General features: G+C 58.3%; 1 protein-coding gene across 2 annotated transcripts; it reads left to right on the plus strand.

The window, feature by feature from the left end:
• Positions 1 to 8,914: 8,914 nt before the first annotated feature.
• LRRC15 (leucine rich repeat containing 15) lies at positions 8,915 to 17,421 on the plus strand. 2 transcript variants are annotated; one of them, XM_007071357.4, is made up of 2 exons: positions 8,915 to 9,351; positions 13,815 to 17,421. In XM_007071357.4, exon 2 carries the CDS (start codon positions 13,820 to 13,822, stop codon positions 15,602 to 15,604), a length of 1,785 nt encoding a protein of 594 aa, XP_007071419.2. In that variant the 5' UTR covers positions 8,915 to 9,351; positions 13,815 to 13,819; the 3' UTR covers positions 15,605 to 17,421. The 2 variants fall into 2 exon arrangements, with proteins under 2 accessions (XP_007071419.2, XP_043379097.1); XM_043523162.1 differs by lacking the exon at positions 8,915 to 9,351 and adding an exon at positions 11,549 to 11,891.
• The last annotated feature ends 1,508 nt before the right edge of the window (positions 17,422 to 18,929 follow it).

An 18,929-nucleotide genomic window follows, 5' to 3' on the forward strand; every position in this document is an offset into this window, starting at 1 on the left:
CCAGCCCTGTGCTGCCGGCGTGCCCCTTCCCCTCGGGGGTGGGCCCATGCCATGCCACACAGCCCCCCTGCCCAAGACCAGAACAACCCCCCCCCCGATTCCCTATGGCCAAAGCCCCCCCGGACCTGCTATGCCCAGCTTCCCCCCAGACCCTGCCACAAATGTACAGCGCCCTGCACCCCACACAGAACCCCCACTCCCTAGTGCCCCACCACACACACATCTTCCCCACCCCCTCACAACCCATCACCCCCCCCAGCCCTCTAGAGACCCACTCCCCCACGCCTTGGCTCCCAGCCCCACTCACCGGCCTGCTCGGAGGCGACTGTGTCTGCCGGGCTGAACCGCCGGTGCAGCCAGAGCTGGTCCCGGGGCGGGGAATCGCTCCGGCCCCTCGGAAGCGGCGTGATCAGCGAGGCCAGGGCTTGACCCTGCCCAGCTCCGACAGGACCCACTTGCCTGGAGGAACCCAGACAAGCCCCCACCCCACCCCCACAACTGGCCGAGACTGGCTGGGCTTCTGCATCAGTCCCCGGTGGCTCGGCTCCGGGGAGACAGGTGGGGGCCCCATTTTTTTAAGGGATTGGGCGGCAGAACAGACCAGGCGCCTGGTGAAGAGGGTAAAGGCTGCTCGGTTTCAGCCCCACGTAAGCAGTTTGGGAGTCTCAGCCTGGAAAGTATAATTAAGCATAACTCATCCAAACGGCTGGCGAGGTCTGCCTGAGCAAAGCCCCAGGAATGGACCCGCGCGCAGGCTTTGAACAAGAGTCTTTGTTTCAGTTGGTGTCATCCCAGAATCACCCAGCTCTCATGGCAGGGCTCTCAGGGTGAGCAATCACTGGGCGTGCTGCATGGCACAGCTTCAGGGCTGGGTCCTAAGTGGGTGCCTGGGGCCGGAGGTGCACTGGGGTCCGGCCAGGGGGCAGGGAGAAGCTGGCAGGTGGGGCCATGGGGTAGAGAGGAGCCCTTGGCCGGCAGGCCAAGAGGAGCAAGTGATGGGCGGGGGTGGGAGCCAGCGGGCTGGCGGGGACTCGGGGTGCAGGGCAAGCAGAGCAGGCTGGGGCCCCTTCTGAGCATGGGCCCTGCTCCCTGGAGCGACTGGCGCCATTGTAAACCCGGCACTGGGCCTGGTGCACAGATCCCGAATGGGAACGGACCCGACTATGAAAGCGGAAAGCTCTCCCTGCCGCAGAAGAGTCCCCGTGACATCAGCCTTGTCTGTGCTGGTTTTGTATAATCCTAAAATCCCCACCACCACGGCCACGGATTCACTGGCGGGAGCCGCAGGGCGAGCACTAATGCAGCCAAAGTGCTTGTGGCCGCTGGGGTTTTGTCCACTGTTCTCTAGGCTGCCAGTGAACAGGGGCAGGCAGCCTGGTGGTCAAACTGCCAGTGGCTGCAGGAGTCCTGCGTACACGAGTGCTCAGGCCGTTACTCATCAGCTCTCGTGACAGTGGGGAACAGCTTTGGGTAGACACAGCTTCAGCCGCTGACGTGCATCTGTACCTGCTTGCTGTGCTGCAAACGTTCAAAACAAAACAAGGGGTGACCTCTTCTTTGAGATCCATTCCGTCAGGAGCAGTTCAGGTGGGAGGTCTGGAACACCGGCCCTTCCCTTCTCCACGACCCCATCCGCTGTCAGGCTTGCCGTCAGAGCCAGAGCCGTACTGCCTTCAGAGAGTCATACGTTCTGTGACCAGAAGAGACCATTGGATCATCTAGTGTGAAGTCCTGCGTAAAAGACCAAGCGCACCTTCTGTGCTTAGGAAACTCCAGCTGGTACCGAATGCTGCTGTTCGGCTCCTCAGCAATGCTGGCTATTGCCAGCACATCGAATCATAGAACTGGAAGGGACCTCGAGAGGTCTCTAGTCCAGTCCCCTGCACTGAGGCAGAACTAAGTATTATCTAGACCATCCCTGACAAGTGTTTGTCCAGCCTGCTCTTAAAAATCCCCACTGATGGAGATTCCACAACCTCCCTAGGCAATTTAGTCCACTGTTTAACCACTCTGACAGTTAAGAAGTTTTTCCTAATGTCCAACCTAAACCGCCCTTGCTGCAATTTAAGCCCATTGCTTCTTGTCCTGTCCTCAGAGGTTAAGGAGAAAAAATTATCACCCTCTTTTATATCACAAACTTGTACCTATCCAAAGACTGTTATCATGTCCCCTCTTGGTCTTCTCTTCTCCAGACTAAACAAACCCAATTTTTTCAATCTTCTCTCCTAGGTCATGTTTTCTAGACGTTTAATCATTTTTGTTGCTCTTTTGACTTTTCTCCTATTTGTCCACATCTTTCCCAAAGTGTGGTGCCTATTTCTCCAGTTGAGGCCTTATCAATGGTGATTAGAGCGGAAGAATTACTTCTCGTGTCTTGCTTACAACACTCCTGCTAATACATCCCAGAATGATGTTCGCTATTTTGCAGTAGTATTACAGTGTTGACTCTCATTCAGTTTGTGATCCACTATAATCCCCAGATCCCTTTCCACAGTTCTCCTTCCTAGGCAGTCATTTCCCATTTTGTATGTGTGCAACTGATTGTTCCTTCCTAAGGGAGTACTTTGCACTTGTCCTTATGGAATTTCATCCTAATTACTTCAGACCATTTCTCCAGTTTGTCCAGATCAGTTTGAATTTTATTCCTATCCTCCAAAGCTCTTGCAACCCCTCCCACCTTGGTATCGTCCGCAAACTTTATAAGCATACTCTCTATGCCATTATCTAAATCATTGATGAAGATTTTGAATAGAATTGTATCCAGGATAGCTCCTCGCAAGACCCCACTTGATATGCCCTTCCTTCTTGAGTGTGAACCACTTACAACTACTCTCTGACTATGGTTTTCCCATCAGGTGTGCACCTACCTTCTAGGAGGTTCATCTAGGCTGCATTTCCCTAGTTTGTTTATGAGAAGGCCATGTGAGACACTACCAAAAGCCTTATTAATGTCAAGATATACCACATCTCTGCTTTCTCCCTATCCACAAGGCTTGTTACCCTGTCAAAGAAGGATATTAGGTTGATTTGACATGATTGTTCCGGACAAATCTATGTTCATTCTTACTTATCACCTTATTATCTTCTAGGTGCTTACAAATTGATTGATTATTTGCTCATTATCTTTCCAGGTACCAAAGTGAAGCTGACTGGTCTATAATTCCCTGGGTTGTCCTTATTCCCTCTTTATAGATAGATACTATATTTGCCCTTTTCCAGTCCTCTGGGATCTCTCCTGTCCTCCACAAATTCTCAGAGACAATCGCTAATGGCTCTGAGATGTCTTTAGCCAGTTCCTTAAGTATTGTAGGATGTATTTTGTCAGACCCGGACAACTTCAAGACATCTAACCTAAGTAATTCTTAACTTGTTCTTTCCCTATTTTAGCTTCAGAGCCCACCCCGTTTCCACTGATGTTCACTAGTTAGTCGTCCAGTCACTGCTAACCTTTCTGGTGAAAACTGAAACAAAAAAGGCATGTAACACTTTGCACATTGCTGCGTTTTCTGTTGTTGTCTTTCCCCCCTCATTGAGTAGCCTGTCCTTGGTCGTCGTCTTGCTTCTCATGTATTTGTAAAATATTTTCCGCTTACCCTTTATGTCCCTAACTAGTTTAATCTCATTTTGTGCCTGGGCCTTTCTAATTTTGTCCCCACATACTTGTGTTGTTTTTGTATATTCATCCTTTGTAATTTGACATCACACCTGTCCTTGGCTCGCTCCTCCAGCTTCACACAGAAGAGTGAATCAAGTTCATGGTCTCAGCCCTCATCTTCGAGGGGCCAGTGTCCTAGGCCCTGGGTAACTAAAAGATCGACTAAAGCTCTGGGATGGAGACTGGTCAGCAGCTCTGCTCCTCTGGCCCAGTGGGGCTTTATACAGCACGGGTAAAACGTGTCTGTGTGCAGGAGAGAGAGCTACCTCAGGGCTGGTCCCAGGCTGTGGAAGGAACACCCCCAGGAACCAAGGACCACCCCAAGCCCTCCACCTTCCTTCCAAGGGCTCCCCTGCTGCACACACTTCTGCCCGAGGGAACAACATGTCAGCGATTAGCTGCATTGATTAACGCACGACTGAAAGGCGTCCAGATACTGCGGTAATACGTGTGGTGTAAAAAGCAACACAGAACAAATGAGAGAACCTCAGCCAAGGATTCCTGCCTCCAGCCCGTAACTTCCGGTTGAGCCAGAGCAGATCTTTTAGAAACTGACATCCAACCTCGATTTAAAGGTAAGGCTTCAAGTGCTGAAGAAGCCAGGTCCCAGGTAAATTGTGTCGCATTTCAGGACTCGCCTCCTCCTGCAGGCGCTTGTCGAAAGCAGCAGATCTCGGCTGGTGGGGCAAGAACCAAAACTGTGTCACAAGGGAGTACCCAGCAGGTCATGGGCCAGCAAAGGATGAGTGTTACTGTGTTGAAGGGCGGGTGGGTGGCTGGGCCCTGTGACTCTGCATCAGTTGGTCTGACCCTTCCTTCTGTTCAAGGGGTCTGAGGGAGGTGACTAAGCTCCTACTTTAGCAAACCCTCGTGCGTGTAAAGAGCCCCAAATCCAGTGGCGGGGGACAGGGGAAGGGGCTTTAGATGTACATAGGATAATAGAGAAGGGAATAGCCACTGAAGGGAAACATTTTCCGCTCTGGGGCGTGTGTGTGTGTTTGTTTGCATGTGTGCACTGATACAAACATCTTTCTGTACATCATTCGCTGGTGGATGGCCCTGGAAACTCAGACATGTTAGTTCATGTGGCAATGAGCTAAAGGTCTTGGATTCCATTCAGGGGCAGGGTATGCACAGAATCAGCCCAGGCCTTAATTAAGAGGAAACTCATTTTTTTAAGGAATTGGGCGGCAGAACAGACGCAGACGCCCGGTGGAGAAGGTAAAGGCTGCTCGGTTTCAGCCCCACGTAAGCAGTTTGGGAGTCTCAGCCTGGAAAGTTAATTAAGCATAACTCATCCAAACGGCTGGCGAGGTCTGCCTGAGCAAAGCCCCAGGAATGGACCCGCGCGCAGGCTTTGAACAAGAGTCTTTGTTTCAGTTGGTGTCATCCCAGAATCACCCAGCTCCCATGGCAGGGTTCTCAGGGTGAGCAATCACTGGGCGTGCTGCATGGCACAGCTTCACGGCTGGGTCCTCAGTGGGTGTCGTCTCCTCTCCAAAGGCTGATGCTCTCTGAACTGGGGTTTGGCCTGGCACAGAGACTGGAGCGCTGGCCGTGAGCCTGCTGTCATGCGCTGGCTTTAGTTGTCTTTGAACTGAGGTTGGGGACACCCCCAGGTCAGACTGGACAGGCAGAGTGGTCCTCTCCCCGACATCATGCAGACGTGGCATCTGGAGGAGATGCCATGGCAGTCTGTAGCCTGCATGTGTTTGCAATTCCCCGGCGCATCCTGTCTGACAGGGCCAGGGACTCGGCAGCTCCCCCTCAGGGGGTGATGGGACCAGTGACCCCAAGATTCCAGGCAGCCTTGAGGGGAAATGTTGCTCCCCAATAGATCTCTGCCAAGCCAGCTGCAGAGAGCTCTCCTCCATCCTCCTGTACTAGCTCAGTGACATCCGTGGCACCGGTGCTGGGTGAATCCTTGGCTGTACAGAGGCGCTGCGTTTGGCTCCAGGAATCGCGCTCTGGGAAAGCGGCTGCCTCTCTGAAGTGGCTCTTCCTCTGCAGCATATGGCTTAAAACCAATGTACTTGTGCTCTTTGACTCATTCCCTTAGCAGCGTGTCTTCAACCCTGGGTGAGAGGAAAAGCAGTCCGGTCACTTCACCTGAATGGGGGAGCCCTCGTGGCGTGGAGGGGAAGCTAATGGCTCACCCCTGCCTAGCGAAGCCTCTTTGTTGATCCAAGGTGTTTCCTGTGTCAGCAGGGAGGGAGTGTGAGGCTCAGATAATTGCAAGAGTCCACCTTGCCCACCGAGGAAAACAGGAAGAAGCCTGTAAAAACAAAACCCTCGGAAATGCCTTTGTCAAAGAATCATAGAATCATAGACTATCAGAACCCAGGTTGGAGCCTCTCCTCCTCCAGACATTGAGTGTTTGTATCAGCCCTTGAGGCACAGAAAGGGATGGGGACTCGCCCTCGGCCACAGACGGAGCCTGTGCTCAGGACACTAGCCCACGCAATTCTGTCCACTGGATGGGGGCAGGGACGAAGGCGCCCGGTTTATCCCAGGATGGCAGAAGCGCACTCCTTTATTGCATGGCTGTCCTGAGCACGCGTGTGCACGCCGGGGGCTCCGTGCCCTTGGGTGTGTCTGTGTCCTGCCGTCTTGTTCTGCACCAAGCCCAGCTGTTGCCTGTGAATGAAAAGCTCAGTACGTTGTGCAGTGACTGCGTGTGCCACGTCTCCTGCCGTGAGTCTGGCACGGCTGTTCTCCCGCGCTCAATCTTCCAGCCCCCGCTACAAACACTCTGGTCTCTCTTGTACTTTTCAGTTTCTTTGGAGTTTGACTAGTTCTTTCCCCTCATTCTGTTTTTCTGCCCTTGGTCCCATTTCTCTTCAGGTGACTCCCCCCCCGCACCCCTGCCGTTCCTCCCCCTCCTGCCCCTGTTTATCGTGCAGTGTCTCCTTGTCTCTCTATCTGCGGCGCACACGTGCTACATGCCGACAATGCAGCTAGCTGTCCACGTGCAGCATCAGGATTAGCAGCTGTGGCCACCCCGTGTTGAGGAAAAGAAGCGAGTCCCCTCACGCAGCCAGAAGAAGGGGCCAGGCGGGCCTGAGCAGGGGCCACCATTGCTGAAGAGCAAACTCAGGTCCGTCTTGGTGGCGAGTTCCCGTATCTCAGTGCGATGTCATGGCATTGTGGTGTTGGCCTGACTGCCAGGCCATGGCCTAGGGTTGCCAACTTTCTAATTGCACAAAACCTGCCCCGCCCCTTCTCTGAGGCTCTGCCCCCACTCACACCAGCCCCCCTCCCTTCATCGCTCGCTTTCCCCCACCCACCCTCACTCACTTTCACTGGGCTGAGGCAGCAGGTTGGGATGCCAGAGGGGGTGAAGGCTCTGGCTGGGGGTGCGGGCTCTAGGGTGGGGCTGGGGATGAGGGCTTTGGAGTGAGGGAGGGAGCTTAGGCCTGGGGCAGATGGTTGGGGGCGGGCTCTTGGAGGGAGTTAGGGTGCGGGAGGGGATTCCGACCTGGGGCAGGGGGTTTGGGGTGCGGGCTTCAGGAGGGGGTTTTGACCTGGGGCAGGGGGTTCAGGGTGTGGGCTCCCGCTGGGCGGTGCTTACCTCAGGTGGCTCCCGGTCGGTGGTGCAGCAGGGCTAAGGCAGGCTCCCTGCCTGCCCTGCTCCGCGCTGCTCCCGGAAGCAGCCAGCAGGTCTGGTACCTAGGCGGAGGTGCAGCCAGGCCACTCTGCGCAGTGTTTGCGCCCGCAAGCACCGCCCCTGCAGCTCCCATTGGCTGTAGTTCCTGGCCAATGGGAGCTGTGGAGCCGGCACTGGGGGCAGCATGTGGCCCTTCTCTGATCACCCCTGTGCCTAGGGGCCAGACATGCCAACTGCTTGCGGGGCGCCTGCCTTAGCCGCGCTGTGCTGCCGATCGGACTTTTAACGGCCCGGTCAGCGGCGCTGACCGGAGCTGCCAGGGTCCCTTTTTGAGGGAGCATTTCAGCTGAAAACCGGATGCCGGGCAATCCTCAGAGGCACAGCCGTGGTATACGCTCGTGGATGGCAACGCAGCGCTGAGCCGGGCGAACCACAAGCTTCACAACTGCCTCCGTGTCGCAGCTGGAAGCGCCTCGTCCTTCTGACCCGTCGCTCGTGTGCCCTGTGCGGAGCCCGGCTGGCTGTTCTCAGGGGCCTGGCTGGGCTCGTGGGGAGAGCCTGTGGGATCCGGCCCCGGAGCTCACCCCAGGCTGCTGGTTCCATCACGACGTGAAGCAGCACAGCCGGGCTCGAGGGCCCAGGCCCCCCTCGCCTCAGCAGGGCCGTTGTCCAGGAGTGGCACCGTGTGAGCTGGCCTGACCCAGCGCGCGGGCCTGGAGCTTTGCCCCAACCAGGGCTCTGGCTGCAGCCTGCACGTTGTGCTTAGCTCCAAATCTGCCCCGTAGCCAGTGCCTCGCAAGCCAAGCCCAGGCCACGTACTGCATAGAGCCCCACATCGCCCTGCTCTTCCAGACCCCCCAACACACACCAGCCAGAGCTCTGTCCCTCACTCCCCGCCCGGCCAGGCGGAGGGTCCGCCATGGCATTGCCTAGTAGCTTCCTGGTACGGGGGCCGGGGGCAGTCACCAGAGGCCGTGGGGCCAGGTGTGTGCTGGGGACTCACCCCGGTTGCTGGGGCCAGAGGCGGAGCTGAGCAGGTGTTTGTTGGGGGTTGTTCTAGGCCCATGGAGCTGTGGGGAGAGTGTGATGAAGCCGGGCATGTGGCTGTCCCGTGAAGCCCCAGCCCTGCCCCCCTGGTCCCCGTGGGGCGAGCTGGACCAGGGCTCACGTGGAAGTCGCACGAGGCTGCCTGGCTTTGGCGGGTCAGAGTGGGTCACTCCCAAAGGGCTTGGCTCGCAGCCCAGTGCCCAGGAGCCGCCTGAGGGGCCCCGCTGCGGCGGGCTGGCCTGGAGAAGCAGCGCACCCTCGGCTCTGTGCCGCTGCTGATGCTCGGTAAGTGACCAGCTGTTTCTCCTCCCGCTGTCACGGGGGGGATGGAGCTGTCCCCCAGTGGGGCGCGTGCTGTGTCAAAGCCGCCGGTGGGGAGGGGCAGCGCTGACGGGGGTTGCAGCTGGGAGGCAGCAGCCCTGGGCTCTGTTCCCTGCTGTATCCCTGTGTGACCTTGGGCAAGACACTTAATTTCCCCGTGCCTCAGTGTCCCCATCTGAGAATTGCAGCCCCCTCCCTCTGTACAGCGCGCTGAGGTCAGCGGGGAAAGGCGCTGTCTGAGAAGCTTGAGACTCTGGTAATCATCAGCCTAGCTCCCGCTCTTCCAGGTCTGTAGGTTGGTCCCGCGTATCACTGGAGGGTTGTCTGTGATCTGTTGAGAGGGGGGGGAGCTCTCCTCCTGTGACCTGGACCTGTGATCTAGGCGACATCTCTGCTGTTGTAACATCCAGTTCTCGGGGCTCGCTGCTTCCCTCCAGACAAAAGCATCAGGACTCTCAAGGATTAAAATATAGGGTTACATGACAGCTCTTGAGACAAACGTTCAGCTCATTTTGGGAACATCAGGAGGGAAATAGTCCCAAGGTTTTTCTATTCCAATGATTTCTCTAGCCTCTGACACTGCCCCGTTGCTGATTCATTGATTTGGACAGTTTAAATACTGGGAGGGGACACGGCACTCTGCTCACACAGCAGCACTGGGCTTTCTGCTGCTTAACATCTCCCTGGCTCTGCGAGGTCTGAGCAGCAAGACACAGGGCTGGTAAGTTTTTTTAATTTATTTTGTTGAGAGCTCTCACTTGAGGCTCAGTGCAGCTCTTCAGGGACAGGGCTAAGGGACATCAGTGTGTTCATCCAACCCTCCAGTTCTTTTAGCAACTCTGAGGGTTTGCCTGGCAAGGGTTTGTTCTTACCCAGCAGACCAGTTCTAGAGAATTATTGTGAGATCAGAAATATTTAGATAAGAGGAGTAAAAATCAAAACATCATAAATAATAATCCATAAAGAATGGGTGAAAAGAAAAAGCCAAGTAAAAGTTTCAGATGGGTTGATTGTTAAAGGGAAACAGGGTGTGGGTGTGTGTGTGTGTGTGTGTGTGTAATATTCAGGCACTTCATTTGTGCAGTGGTAAGTTCTTGTCCTGACCAAGACAAAGGAATATAATAGTTTTCAGCTGGTTTTAATTAACTGGTGCTTGAATCTTTCAAGTTCTCTTTAAAGGGTGTGACACGAAGAGACCGTTTGATGTGCAGAGTGCTCGGTTAAGTTTATAAGCTGCTTGAGGTAAACAAAATTGTTCTCAGATGCAAACTGTTTCCATCTGTAAACCAAAAAAATGTGATGGCTTTTTAGGGATTTTTTCCCTCTTGCAAGCAAATATTTTCTCTGGCAGCGACACAGAGAGTCCAGTTAGCGAGTCCTCCCTGCTCCACTTTGGGACGCTCACCCAGCACTGAGGCAGGTAAAGGGGGTGTCAGTTTGAGTTACTGGAGTCAGGGGTCAGAGCTCCTGGGAAGCTGCCAAGGGCTGGTGATTGAGTCCTGGGCAGCAGGAGAGGGGAGCAAACAGCGAGTTTCCATTTCTGCCCTGTGTGGACCAGCGCCACTAAGTCGAGTTCTGAACTGATGGGGGTTGGATGGGGCTGTGATAGCGTCGGGGCCATGGCTCTGTTCCAGCGACGGCTGGGGCCAGTGGAGGTGAAGGTCACGAGCCCAGTGTGGGAGGCTAGGGGCTCGGGATGGATGCTGGGGCTCTGCAGTGCCCCCCGTGGCTGAGAACGGTTGGGCTCCAAAGGGCGTTGTCTCCCCCCGCACCCTCCCACCCAGGTGTGGTGGGCCAGGCTGCTGCGAGCCTTACGCAGACACCTCCTGCCCCTGGGGCAGGGTTTGCCAGGGGTCTCTGGACCCACGTAAAGAGCCAGGAGTCCGGGCGTGCGAGAGAAGTGCAAAGCGGCACCATTATTACCCCAGTGCTCACACCCGTGCGCGGCCCATACCCTGGCACCACGCCATTGTGCCAGGCCTTCGAGAAACAGTCTCCCCCGGGCTGCCTGTGCTCCAAGTGCCCCCCTCCCGGAGCAGGGGCTGAGCGTAGGCTCCGTCTCAGCCTGGCCACACATTGCCGGGAGGAGGCTGCCTTTGGTCACTTGACTCTCTCTCCAGCGGTTTCGGAGAGGCCGGCCAGCCTCTGCTGTCCAGCTGCAGGCTCCTCAGCGCACCACAGCCCGGGGCAGCTGCTGTCCCCTAGGGAGCCACGGCCGCCGGCCCCTCTCCAGGACGCCAGCTTTAGGCCTGTCTCACGGGCGCGGCTCGTTGGGAATGGGCTCCAGGGCCACAACCCGCCGCATCTGGTCCGCGCTCGGGGGCTGGCCGCTAGATCTAGAACAGACAGAACCGAAATGGCAGCTCTCAGCTGTGGACGGCCTTTCTGGAGCCGCTGAGCCAGCGTTGGGGCCTGTGCGCTGGGACCCCGTGTGTGTGTATGGGGTGGGGGGTTGTGCCCTCCTGGGCATGCGTCTGCCAGTTTGGGCTCACTGCTCAGCCCCTCTGCGGGGGGGGGGCACAGTATGGTGCAGGAAGGGGCATGTCCTGCTCCTTGTGGGCTCAGAAGCCAGGTGCCCCCATTGTGTGTTTCATCCCCACCCGCCCTGCAAAGGCAGGATGGCCCCACAGCCCCATCTCCGCACTCCTCCCCAGGAAGGAGCCAGGCTGTCCCCAATACCAGGGTCCAGCCAGCACCGAGGCTTCCTCTCCAGCAAGGCCCGTGATGGCCTTCCCGGTGAACTCCCTCTGGCAGCCCTCAGTGCTGCTGCTGTGTCAGTCAGGTTTGGGGGCTCTGCAGACGCGGCAGGCATGTCCCCTGGGGACGGCCAAGCTCCTGTGTATGTGCCCTGAGTAGTTGGCCTGCGAGCCAGACCCAGGCCCTATTCTGAGAATGGCTCTAGGACCCCTGTGCTCCCGGCCCCAGTGGGCAGAGTCCCAGAGCTGCCCTGCCTTTCGCTGGCCTGAACAAACCCAGGGAGACAGAAAAGGGGGCTGGCCCAGAGAGCATCCTGGCAATCCGTCAGCAGGCTCCCTCCCACAACCCAGGGACACCATCCACCTGGCCCACAGGACAAGCCAAAGAACTTGCACCAAGGCGTTTCCTTTGTCTCCCCAAAGGGCTAACCCTGAACAAAGAGATGCTTTCTGGGAACGTTAGCAACCGTTCCAAAGAGCCTGGCACTTAACATGAGTCGCAACTCGCCGCGCCAGGACTGCACAGCGCCTGGAGGTTCCTGTCCCGGCATGCAGCGGAGCTGCAGTGAGTCTGTGAAAGCATCCCCTGGGCTCTGTGCACCCGGTGCAGTGAGCCAGGGGGCTGACTGGCTCGCAGTGAATGTGCAGTGGCTGGAGTCATTGCAGTTACCGGGGCTTGTAAACAGGTCCAAAGCACAGCCCAGGGTGTAATTATGCCTGCTCAGCAGCCCTGCAAACGCCAGGGCTCAGAGTTTCCAGTCATCAGTCTAACCGCCTCTGTTTATTGCCATCAAGCACGCAGGCCTGGGGGTCTGTGCTCAGCACTGCTTCTCCCGAGCGGCAAGTGCCACAGAGATGCTGCTGTGGCAGAGGAAGCCGCAGGCTCATTCCAGTGGGGAACTGGCTGGACCGTCCAATTAACGCCGATTATTGTTGCACATGCAGTGGATATAATTAGTTCAGCTCCACTAACCGTTTGAAGATGGAGGGTGCTACCTAACTGCCCAGTATTCTCGTTTGCAGCTTTGCTCACCTAATTGTCCTGGGGTTTGGCTGAATTTCTAAACCCTGAATGGATGCCAGGAACTGCTGGTTTGAGTTTTCCACTGGGTTCTGCTCTGGAGACTTTCCAAAGCTGGTTCCAGCTGGAACAGCTCGCGAATGCTGCTCTGCTGGAGCACAGGAAACCACGCTTGCAGCCCCTGGGGACAACGCAGGAGCAAAGCAATTTTCAGTTTTGTAGCAAAAAGTCTGTGAACGCTTCTAATAGCTGTGGTGGGGTGCAGGGGCTGCCGGGCTGCGTGTGAGACACTGGTTGGCTTTGCTCCCAGTTTGTTCTAGCCTGCCCTTTGTTTGTCCAGGCTGACACTCGGAGATCCTGTTCCCATCCCTCAGTTGGGTGGGAGGTCTGTGTATCCTCAATGGGGTGGTCGAGCCCTCCAGCCTGAATCTTCTCCAGGGAAAGGGGCTGGCTCAGGGAAGGAACTGTAACTGGTTTTAGTAACATGTACAAAATCTGTACCACAGAGCCAAGCTAGGATCTTCCGGCCCCATTTCCAGCCAGCTAGGCCCCTGGGCACTACATTTCTGACAGTACAACTCCCACAGAGCAGCACTGATCGGTCCAGGTGCATCATGTGGATTTTATACTTCCTGTGGATGCATCGGTCATTGGCCACTGCCAGCAGCCGCAGGGCTAGGTGGGCTATTGATCTGTGCCCACGTGCCAGCTGCCATGTGTCTATTAGCATCTTCCCATTGAACCCAGGGTGTGAATGTGTGTGCCCTGGTCCTTGCTGTGGGCGAGGGACTCCTGGCGTGTTGCCACCCTGGGAACGGGGAAACTGGCGCACCCTCGCCCCAAAGGCCCTGTTCCAGCTGGAGCGGTAGTGGGAGAACTCCCTGTCGCAATGTCACCTGCCTCGGCGTCCCTGCGCACACGGGGAGGCGGGGGCAGGTCACGGGCGGGGCAGCTGGAGCCCAAAGATGTTAATAAGGGAAGTAGCGTGTTCTAATGGTTAGAACCAGGACCGGGGACCTGGGCTTTAACCCCAGCGCTCCCACAGACCTGCTGGGCCCTTGTGCCAGTCACCTCCCCTCTCCACCCCTCAGGCCCCCCCGTGAAGTGGGGGTAACAAGGGCCACGTCTGTAAAGCCTGCAGACCTTGCAGCCACGTGCTGTATCACCCTTTGCTCGTATAAATGTGTCTCGGGGGGCTCTGTGCGTTTCACCCAGATGCCGGTTGTGTCTAATCTCACCCAGCCAGTGCAGGGCATCTCTGCTTGAATGCTAGTTTCCCAGCTGGTCACGGGTTTCCTTGGCCTGTTCCGTGTATTGTACGGTATGAAGCTGCTGCATCCCTTGTGCTGTAAGATCCACTCTCTGGTGAGGGGATTGATGGCACTAGGGACCTCCAGCCCGCCTGACATTCTTGCAGCTGATGGGAAAGCATGGCAGTTGAATGCTCTTTGTTTGTTTTGCTTCCAGGCCCCATGGAGCTGACAGGCTGGGTCCCGCTGCTCGTGGGGTTTCAAGTCCTTCGCTTGGCGCTTGGTCAGTGTCCTGAAGAATGTCAGTGCTCCAAATCCGCCCAAGTGGAGTGCTCAGGACCAGGGATCACGCAACTTCCCAGCCCCATCCCCGCGAATGCCATGAGCCTGCAGATAATCAACACCCACATCGCTGAGCTGGGTGACGTTCCCTTTGGCAACGTCTCCATGCTGATTGCGCTGAGAATTGAGAAGAACGACCTGTCTCGGATCAGCCCCAGAGCCTTTCAGGGCCTGGCTGCCCTGCGCTACCTCAGCCTGTCCAGCAATAAGCTGCAAGAGCTGCCCGTGGAGCTCTTCCAAACCTTGGGGAAACTAGAATCGCTGCTGCTGTCGGGCAACCAGATCCTGCGCATTCAGCCCTCCCACTTTGCCCAGCTCAGCAACCTCAAAGAGCTGCAGTTGCACGGAAACAACCTGCATTCCCTCCCGGAGGGGGTGTTCGACCGGCTGCCCAGCCTGACCAAGCTCAACCTGGCCAAGAACAGCATCACTGCCCTTCCGGCCAAGGCCTTGCGGAGGCTGCCGAGGCTGCAGGTGCTCAGGCTGTACGAGAACCAGCTCCGTGAGATCCCTGCGGGCGCCTTCGACAAGCTCCGGGAGCTGCAGGAGCTGGGGCTGCACCAGAACCAGATCAGGCGCCTGTCGGCCGGGCTCTTCACGCACAACGGCCAGTTGCAGAAGCTCTTCCTGTCCAACAACGTCATAGCAGCTCTGCCCCAGGGGGTCTTCCTGCACCTGCCCGAGCTCTCCAAGCTGACGCTCCATGGGAACGCGGTGCGAGACATCGCCCCTGGGGCGTTCGGGCCCATGCCCAAGCTGAGGGAGCTGTGGCTCTACGATAACCAGCTCACCACCCTGCCAGACTTCGTCTTCAGCAACCTCACCCACCTGCAGCTGCTGATTCTGAGCAGGAACCAGATCCGCACCATCGCCCCCTTCGCCTTCCAGGGCCTGAGCGAGCTCCTGGAGCTGTCCCTGCACACCAACGCTCTGCGCACCGTGGACGGGGCGCTCTTGCAGGGCCTGCCCAAGCTGCAGAACGTCTCCCTGCAGAACAACCGGCTGCGCGCCCTGCCGGGGGACCTGCTCCGGAGCGCCCCGGGGCTGCTGAGCCTCCAGCTGCAGAACAATTCCCTGGAGAGCCTCCCCGCCGGCCTCCTGGATCCTCTGGCCCAGCTGCGCCAGGTGAAGCTGCACGACAACCCCTGGCGCTGCGACGCCAGCATCCTGGCGCTGAAGAACTGGCTCCGGGTCAATCGGGGAAAGGTGGGGGACAGCCCGCCCGTGTGTGCCCTGCCGCTCCTCGTTAGGGGTGCCCCAGTCGTATCGTTTGATGAGGGGCACTCCTCCCCAGTGACCCCTTCTGGGGCCCCGACGTACGGACCGAACCCCACCTCCTTCGGTCACCCAGAAACGTCACCCGATGCCCATCCGTCCAACCAGGCTCCAGAGAAAGTGCCAGCAACTCCCTTCGGCCCCTCGCTGGCCAACCAGCCGGGCGCAGGGACGGAGCGTGGGTCCCTGACCAGGCCACCGGCCACCCCTGGCGTCGCCCAGGAGAAGGGGCTGTGGGGCCTGACTCGCACTCAGAGCGGGGTGGTGGTGGCTGTCATCACGCTGGGCTGCCTGGCTGTGCTCTGCACGCTGGTGGGGCTGGTGGCGTACAGCTGCCGGAAGAGGAGCCAGGTGGTCCTGATGCGGAGGAAGGGGCCGAACAAAGCGTAGGCTGAGCAGCGTGAAGCTCTGTGCGGACTGTGTTGGCTCTGCAGAGCCCCCCGTGCCCCGCCCCCTCAGGGCACGGCAAGCGGGTGTGGGGCTGGGAGAGGGGGAGGATTTCAGTCCACACGCTACCAGCCGGGCCTTGCATCGAATATAGCGACTGAGGCTAAATCGCCTTCCTCACAAATTGACCCAAACCTCCTCACCCCGCCCTGAAGGCAGAGCCTGAGGCCTGTTGCCCGCACCGCATCACCCTTGCCCTCGGGGGCGCCCCCATGGGCCCAGCTTAGGCACACAGGAAGTAGCCCCCCACCCCCCCATGGGCTCTCCGTGGCCTGTCGCCCCATGAGTGGCACAGCTCCCCCATGCGCTGTGTGGTGGGGTCAGCCTGGGGCCTTGGATGTAGGCGAGAGGCACCAAACGCTGGCTTCCTCCCGCAGCTCTGAGGCAGAGCCATGGGCGTGTGACGAGTTTGCTCAGTCAGTCCCTGGCCCTTCGTCCCTCTCACTGTCCCAGCTCCGTCGCCTGCGAGGGCCTGGGGCTCCGCTGGGGAAGGGCCGGGGGCCTGACGCTCAGCCAGGCCTCCGAGCTGCCCCCAGCCCAGCGCCATGCGTGCAGGGATCCGCTGGCCATGGCCCTGCTGCCGGGACAGGTGGGCACGGGGTGCCCAGAGCTTTGCGGAGCGGGCGCGTGCGTGCGAGCTGGGCCCTGGCAGGCAGCGGGGCGCGCAGTCACGGCGGAAAGGGGAGTGCTGAGCGGATGGCCCCGGAAGGCAGGAGGAGAAGGGCTGAAACCCTTCACCCTGCCCTTCTGGAGCCCAGCTCTGCGCCGCGCCCGGGCCCAGGGCTGCTCCTGGTGGGGCCTGTCTCTAGGGCAGAGCGAGTCTGAGCGGCGTGAAGCCCTGAGCTGTGTGGGACCCCCCGGGTTCTGGGCCTCGTTCCCCAACCCAGGCTGGGGGGTGGCTGAGGGGCACGGACCCTCCTGCAGAACCACTTTCCCTTTAAAATTTGCTACGTTGAAATGGCCGCACGCTGCCTCTGCTGGGGCTCGTGCCCAGCCGTGACACAGGTGTGTCGTGGCAGTGTGTGTCCGTGGGGGTGCCCCGTCCCCCAAGCTCCCGCTCCCGTCAGCCCTGGGGCAGAGCTGGCCATAGAATCAGGCTCCAAACCCACGAGCAGCTCGCAGAACCAGTCAGCCCAATTCAGGCAAACAATTATACTGCATGGAAACTCAGGAAAAACCGGGCCAAATCCAAATGCCTGGTGCCCTGGAAATGGTGCGGCCCGAGGTCTGGGCTGGATCGGTGCGTGTCTGCCGTGCAATCAGCGGGGGGGGGGGGGCGTCCCTGTGCTCCCACACTGCATGCTGTTCATTATGGAGCATGGACCTTCCTGTTTTTTCACCTCTCACCACCCATAACTCTCACCCCCACAGCAGTGCCCGGTGTCTGCCTCTTCCCTGATCCCTATGGCACGATACCCTCCCCACTGCCATCCCCCCATTTCCAGTATGGGCTGGAATCCCTCACTTATCATGGCTCGAGCCATCTCCCCACTCTGGAGGTGACCCCACTGCTCATTGTGCTGACCAGTATGGTCTCGTCGTTTCCTTGTGCTTCTCCATTGACCTGTCTGTACTCACCTGTTGTCTCTTGGCCAATACTTAGAGTGTGAGCCCCGTGGGCCAGGGACCCTCTGTTTGCTCTGCATTTGTACAGCGCCTTGCACAATGGGTCCTGGGCCAGGGCTGGGGTTCCTAGGTGCTACAGCAATATGAAGAATAAGTGACAATAAATATCACTGACCCAACCAAACTCCCCTCTGTCTGCTCACTAACATCTCCTCCCACCCTCCAGACACCGGACTCTGAGAGCCGCCTGCCATGAGGCCCCAGGCAGCGGCATCTACCCCACCCTCCGAAGCACACGGTGACTGACCTGGCCTAATAGCTCCCTTGCTCTCATGGTCAGAGACTCCTCTGATGCGCTCGGGAGAGTTGTTGGGGGGAGGAGGGGGGGCTTGGTGTAAACTGGTAAAACAAAACCTCCAGGCCCAGTGTTTAGAAAGCAAGGGCCAGAGCGTGACCCTGGCGACGCTGGCTGTAAATCCAGGGTAACCCCGCGGACCTTACTGCACTCACTCCGGATTTACACCTGAGTCACTGAGGCCAGACTCTGCCCTGCCAGGCCAAAGGCTCTGACATGACTGTATCTGTAGTGGGCGTTTACTCCAACGCAATTGGGAGTGGCAAGAACCTCTGCCCAACCTGGGAAAGAGCCCAGGCTGATGGCTGGCGCTGCCCCAAGGTGGGGCTGGGCATGACCTGTCAGCCAACGGCATAGCACCGTCAGCTGTGCTCCCTTCCCATGCCAAGCACGCCCCCCACTCCTCTGGCCCGGCTTCTCCGCAGCCCCGGCCTAGCTCAGTCTCTCCCCCTCGTGCTCTGGCCGACCACTGTCAGCGTCCTCAAACCACAGCCCTTCGCCTGTGCTGTCATCCGCCCGCGTTGCTGGAGCTCCTCCTCGAGTTCACAGCGAGGGCTGAGTGTGCTGGCCCTGCTCTGGTCAGCTGGCATAAGGAGCACCTCATCCCTGCGTCCCGCATCCGTGTAACTCTCACTTCCCAGTGCTGGTCTCTCCCCAGGGCGCCCCCCGCCTGGCGAGCGTCCCGATCACGGCCACCTTTGCGTGTCTGTTGCCGCAGGCCGAGGGACACGCACGCGCCTCGGGGCGGGTTCCCTGCGTGGCGAACGAGAGTGCAGCCCCGTAGTGCACTGCACGTAGCTGCCCAGGCTGGGGCCCGCTCTGCTCCCATGCTGGGCGCCAGCTCTGCGGCAATTTGTCAAACGGAAGTCCCCTGGCCTGAGCAGTCATTTTCGTTTCGAAGCCAGATTCCCTCCCTCATTTTAGTTTTAAACCCTAATTATGGCTAAAATTCTGGTGGGGCAGGGGGGTTGGCTAACTGGAAAGCATTGGCAGTGAGCTGGGTGACATGGGTCAGGATTCCCCTCACTGCCCTCCTCCCAGGACAGGTGTGACGCTTGGCTAGGACACCCAGACCCGTAAGCCGCTGTGTTACCTTTGCCTCAGCAAGGGTGAGCTTTGCTGGGACTTAGCCTCCGTCCACCCCTCCACCTCAGGACTCTGCCAGGCTTAGCCTTCCTGGGAACACTCAGTGAACCCCGTTCCCGAGCTCCCCGGAGACGCCTCTCCGCAGAGTCCGGTCTCTCTGCCAGGAGACCCACAGAAATGACCCACGGCTGCTGTCTCCAGAGAAGCAGCCATGTTAGTCTGTATTCGCAAAAAGAAAAGGAGGACTTGTGGCACCTTAGA

Source organism: Chelonia mydas, chromosome 9 (genome assembly GCF_015237465.2).
Source record: "Chelonia mydas isolate rCheMyd1 chromosome 9, rCheMyd1.pri.v2, whole genome shotgun sequence".
In the NCBI taxonomy this organism is placed as follows: domain Eukaryota; kingdom Metazoa; phylum Chordata; order Testudines; family Cheloniidae; genus Chelonia; species Chelonia mydas.

What these genes read in the sequence shown, in the direction of transcription:
- LRRC15 (XM_043523162.1), top strand. Translation starts at nt 11,819, where the DNA reads ATGAGTCGCAACTCGCCGCGCCAGGACTGCACAGCGCCTGGAGGTTCC. An exon ending in CGGCATGCAGCGGAGCTGCA is followed by an intron (nt 11,892 to 13,814) that starts GTGAGTCTGTGA and finishes TTTTGCTTCCAG; the next exon opens with GCCCCATGGAGCTGACAGGC.